Source organism: Mandrillus leucophaeus, unplaced genomic scaffold (assembly GCF_000951045.1).
Source record: "Mandrillus leucophaeus isolate KB7577 unplaced genomic scaffold, Mleu.le_1.0 Scaffold43, whole genome shotgun sequence".
Taxonomy (NCBI): Eukaryota; Metazoa; Chordata; class Mammalia; order Primates; family Cercopithecidae; genus Mandrillus; species Mandrillus leucophaeus.
Genome location: NW_012104587.1, coordinates 1,750,100 through 1,754,998, shown reverse-complemented (window position 1 = coordinate 1,754,998; position 4,899 = coordinate 1,750,100). Strand labels below are relative to the sequence as shown.

Sequence of the window (4,899 nt, the reverse complement as noted above, 5' to 3'; positions counted from 1 at the left end):
CATAGAATTAGGCCAGGCACAGTGGTTTACACCTGTCATCCCAGCACTTTGGGGGGCCGAGGTGGGCAGATCACCTGAGGTCTGGAGTTCGAGACCAGTCTGACCAACATGCTGAAATCCTGTCTCTATTAAAAATACAAGGCCGGGCGTCCTGTCTCTATTAAAAATACATCCCAGCACTTTGGGAGGCCGAGGTGGGTGGATAACAAGGTCAGGAGATCGAGATCATCCTGGCTAACACGGTGAAACCCCGTCTCTACTAAAAAATACAAAAAATTAGCCGGGAGTGGTGGCGGGCCCCAGCTTCTCGGGAGGCTAAGGCAGGAGAATGATGTGAACCCGGTAGACGGAGCTTGCAGTGAGCCGAGATCGCGCCACTGTACTCCAGCCTGGGCGACAGAGCGAGACTCCATCTCAAAAAAAATAACAAAAAACAAAATTAGCCAGACGTGCTAGCACATGCCTGTAATCCCAGCTAGTTAGGAGGCTGAGGCAGGAGAATTGCCTGAACCTGGGAGATGGAGGGTGTGGTGAGCTGAGATCGTGCCATGGAACTCCAGCCGGGGCAACAAGAGCGAAACTCCGTCTCAAAAAAAAAAAAAAAAACAAGTTCATAGAATTTATAAGTTCAAATTTGCACCCCAACTTGGACCCACTTGCTCACCTTCATCAGTTGCGGATCATCCCCTAGCACAGCACGAGTCACCTGGTGATAGTACTTGAGAAGGTCATCCGTCAGTGAAGACACAGCACTGGGCACTGCCAGAGGACAGGCAGGAAGCAGGGACAGATGGAGAGCTGGCCCTCTCCCGGCCTTTCCAGCCTCCTCCCGCTCAACCACCATCCCCACACACATCCACAAGATGACTTTCAGTCAGGACAACCAGGGCAAGAGACTCCCACTGCTCTTAGGGTCTGCTCAGCCCTGACCATCTACGCTCCGCACACCTCTGTGCTCTGTCCTGTCTTCCACCCACCCTCTGCCGGACAGACTCCTGAGAGCTTCAGGCTCTGTGAAGCTCTGCTCAGCATACCCTGGGGGTGAAACACCGCCCCAGCATGCTGCCCAGACTTCCATCTTAGCATCCAACATGCTGCATCATGACTGGTTACAGGTCTGGGCTTCCATCTCCAACTCTGAGCCCTCTATGCAGAGCCCAGTGCCCACTTAGACCACGGCACAAGGCAGGCATGGGTAAACACGTTAGATGCGGACTCGGGGGCACACAGGCACCACCCTCACAACATAAGGGAGAAAATTCATTCCAAGGGCCTGTTTCCTACATCACCCCTTACCCGATCCTTGAGGTGCCAGGTTCCCTTTGCCATCCAGGTAGGAGACGTGAACTAGAAGCAGTGTAGAGAGATGTGTCAGCCTGGCGTTCTGCCCCTAGGAGTACTGCCTACCCCTCCAAGTTCTGCCTCTTCCACCAGCCAGCCCATCACCACTTCTCTTCACGGCCCAACTCCCATCCCCAACTCAGCAGGACCCCGGCAGCCACCTCTGACAGCTGTCTCGGCACAGCCTTTGGGGATGTTGGTAGCCAGGGCCAGCTCCACCAGGTTCACCTCTCGATCCTCAGGAAAGTAGAGTTCACCCTCCCTGGCGGGGCGCATGGGCAGTGCCTCCTGGGATCCGTAACCACATACAGCCTGAGGAAAAAGGGAATTGGAGAGCAGCCTGAATCCAGGGACGGAGCAGGTGTCAGGATCCAGGATGAGGCTCCACTGACCAGGGCAGAGAGCGCATGTTTGAGGGAAGTCCAGAAGTCCCAAGAAAAGTGGTGGAAGCCTGGGGCTCAGAGCCACCACTGGGGACTTGCCTGGAGCATCCTGGGCTCCTTGGGTCAAGGGAAAGAACATGGTTGCTCCTCCCATAACTGGAAGGGTCCTAAGCCCCACACCAAGCACTGGTCCTCCTTATTCACACTCACTCACTTTGAAAACTCACTAATGTCTTCTAAACATGGCCTTCCTCTCTCATCTCACTGCTCCAGAAAAACCACACCATGGCCGGGCGCGGTGGCTCATGCCTGTAATCCCAGCACTTTGGGAGGCTGAGGCGGGCAGATCACGAGGTCAGGAGATCGAGACCATCCTGGCTAACACGGTGAAATCCCGTCTCTACTAAAAATACAAAAAATTAGCCGGGCGTGGTGGCGGGCGCCTATAGTCCCAGCTACTCGGAGGCTGAGGCAGGAGAATGGCGTGAACCCAGGAGGTGGAGCTTGCAGAGAGCCAAGATCGCGCCACTGCACTCCAGCCTGGGCAACAAAGCAAGACTCTGTCTCAAAAAAAAAAACCCCACACCATGAGGCCCTAACACTTAGCCTGAATGCCTTCTTTCCCTCTTGGCCTAGTTTAAGCCAAGCTCAAGTTCTTCACCACCCTTTAAGGCCCAGCTCTAGTCCCACCTCCTCCAAAAAGCTTTCTCTAACCTCTGGGCCCCCAGTGGCCTCCTCTCCCTCTTTTCTGAACACATAGCCCAGGTGGGCTGGGCCTAGCACCTGGTCTGCTGTTGCTATCAGTGTCTTGCTTCTCTTATATGCGCGTTTGGTCTTTTCTAATTTTTTTGTTTTGAGACAGAGTTTCGCTCTTTCACCCAGGCTGGAATGCAGTGGCATGATCTCGGCTCACTGCAACCTCCGCCTTCTGGTTTTAAGCGATTCTCCTGCCTCAGCCTCCCAAGTAGTTGGGGTTACAGGCGCCCGCAACCACACCCAGCTAATTTTTGTGTTTTTTTGTTTTTCTGACACGGAGTCCTGCTCTGTCGCCCAGGCTGGAGTGCAGTGGCGCAATCTCGGATCACTGCAACCTCTGCCTCCCAGGTTCAAGCGATTCTCCTACCTCAGCATCCTGAGTAGCTGGGGTTGGTTACAGGCGCCCACTGCCACGGCCAGCTAATTTTTGTATTTTTAGTAGAAATGGGGTTTCACCATGTTGGTCAGGTTGGTCTCAAACTCCTGACCTCGTGATCTGCCCGCCTCAGCCTCCCAACGTGCTGGGATTTTAGGTATGAGCCCCTGAGCCCAGCCTTTTTTTTTTCTTTTTTAGAGACAGAGTCTTGCTCTGTTGCCCAGGCTGGAGTGCAATCTCAGCTCACTGCAACCTCTGCCTCCTGGGTTCAAGCAATTCTCATGCCTCAGTTTCCTAACTGGGACTGCAGACATGCACCACCAGGCCCAGTCAATTTTTGTATTTTTAGTAAAGAAGGGGTTTCGCCAAGTTGGCCAGGCTGGTCTTGAAGTCCTGGCCTCAAGTGATCTGCCCACCTCAGCTTCCCAAAGTGCTGGGATTACAGGCATGAGCCACCACGCCCGGCAGCGTTTGGCCTTAATGTCTCACCACACTGCCAGCCCTGAACTGGACATGGAAGTGGCCTCATGCCACCTGAGCCCTCTGTGGCCTGCACCCCACTCACCTCCACGCTGCTCCATCTGAGGGCCCTGTTGAAGTCCTCAACCGTCAGCTTCCGGCGTTTGGTGTGCTTCATGAACTGAGAACTATTCTGGAAGGGAGGGAACAGAAGCCAGAGTCAAAGGATGTGGAGCAGGGAGCGTGGGAAACCCCAAATGAAGTGGGCCAGACTGGAGAGAAGGCAAACAGGAGACCACGCTTAGCGATCAGAAGCACAGATTCCGGCTGGGTGTAGTGGCTCACGCCTGTAATCTCAGCACTTTGGGAGGCCGAGGCGGGCAGATCACGTGAGGTCAGGAGTTCGAGACCAGCCTGACCAACATAGTGAAACCCCGTCTCTACTAAAAGTACAAAAATTAGCCCGGTGTGGTGGCGGGCGCCTGTAATCCCAGCTACTTGGGAGACTGAGGCAGGAGAATCGCTTGAACTCGTGAGGCGGAGGTTGCAGTGAGCCAAGATCGTGCCATTGCACTCCAGCCTGGGGCACAAGAGTGAGACTTTGTATCAAAAAAAAAAAAAAGCCTAGATTCCGTCTCTGTTCTTGTACAAAAACACCCCCCAGGTGTCACATCTTCTGTCAACACCTCAGTTTCTCACATGTAGAATGTGAGTATGTACCCGCTCTGCCTGCCCAGCGGGGCTGTTGTGAGGAGCACATGGGAAGACGCCTGGCAAGCGCTTTGTCTGCTGGAGGCCCAGACAGCTACAAGTAGAGCTCTGTAAAGGCGTGGACTGTCTCTGTTGTATGGAGCAGGCACCCAGTGTACACTTGAGTAAATCAATGAGGGTAGAGGTTGGTAAAAAGGCAGGAACAAGGACAGTTGGAGGTATCAGGGGGTGAGGGGAGTGTACCTGCGTGGCCTCTCTCAGACGATAGCACACGTCCTCCGCGAGTAGTGCCGCCACCTCATCGCTCAGCTCCAGGCCCGTGCTCTCCGCCATAAGCCGGACAGACTCCCGAGGGATCTCCACAAACCGCCGCTCCTCTCGCTCCGACATGGCCCCAGTGGAGCTGGGAGTGGAGAAGGAAGATTGGAAAAGCTGCCCCAGTCTCCTAGAGAGCCCAGGAGTGTGACCCAAGACCATCCACACCAGCCTTGCTGCTCATGCTCTGCAGTTTCTGAACAAGGAGCTCTGAGTACCCAGACGAGGAAACTGAGGCTCAGAGAAGGAAACAGACTGGCCAGTGGGACAAGAACAGTGAAGCTAGAGAAAGTCCAGGCGTTGGGGTTCACAGAACTAGGTCCCATTCCTGCCCTGTCACTTTCTATGTGAATTTGGCCAAGGCCTTCATCAGTCTGAGCCCTTGTGTCCTGAATTGTAAAACAGGCACAATAATCCCTGCCCTCTCCAGCTCACAGGGTTGCTATGAAAATGAGACAATCGATATGGTTTGGCTGTATCTCCACACCAATCTCACCTTGAATTGTAATAATCCCCACGTGTCAAGGGCAGGACCAGGTGGAGATCACTGAATCAAGG

General features: G+C 54.1%; 1 protein-coding gene across 1 annotated transcript in view; it reads right to left on the bottom strand.

Annotated features, from left to right (window-relative positions):
- TAF6L (TAF6-like RNA polymerase II, p300/CBP-associated factor (PCAF)-associated factor, 65kDa) overlaps positions 1 to 4,899 on the bottom strand; it is a 28,269-nt gene that overhangs the window by 20,451 nt on the left and 2,919 nt on the right. The window contains exons 2-6 of the mRNA XM_011993402.1: positions 4,270 to 4,429; positions 3,422 to 3,508; positions 1,503 to 1,653; positions 1,297 to 1,347; positions 665 to 759 (exon numbers count right to left, since the gene is read on the bottom strand). Coding sequence (XP_011848792.1) covers positions 665 to 759; positions 1,297 to 1,347; positions 1,503 to 1,653; positions 3,422 to 3,508; positions 4,270 to 4,416 — 531 coding nt within the window. The 5' untranslated portion in view covers positions 4,417 to 4,429. The remainder of the gene's footprint in view (positions 1 to 664; positions 760 to 1,296; positions 1,348 to 1,502; positions 1,654 to 3,421; positions 3,509 to 4,269; positions 4,430 to 4,899) is intronic.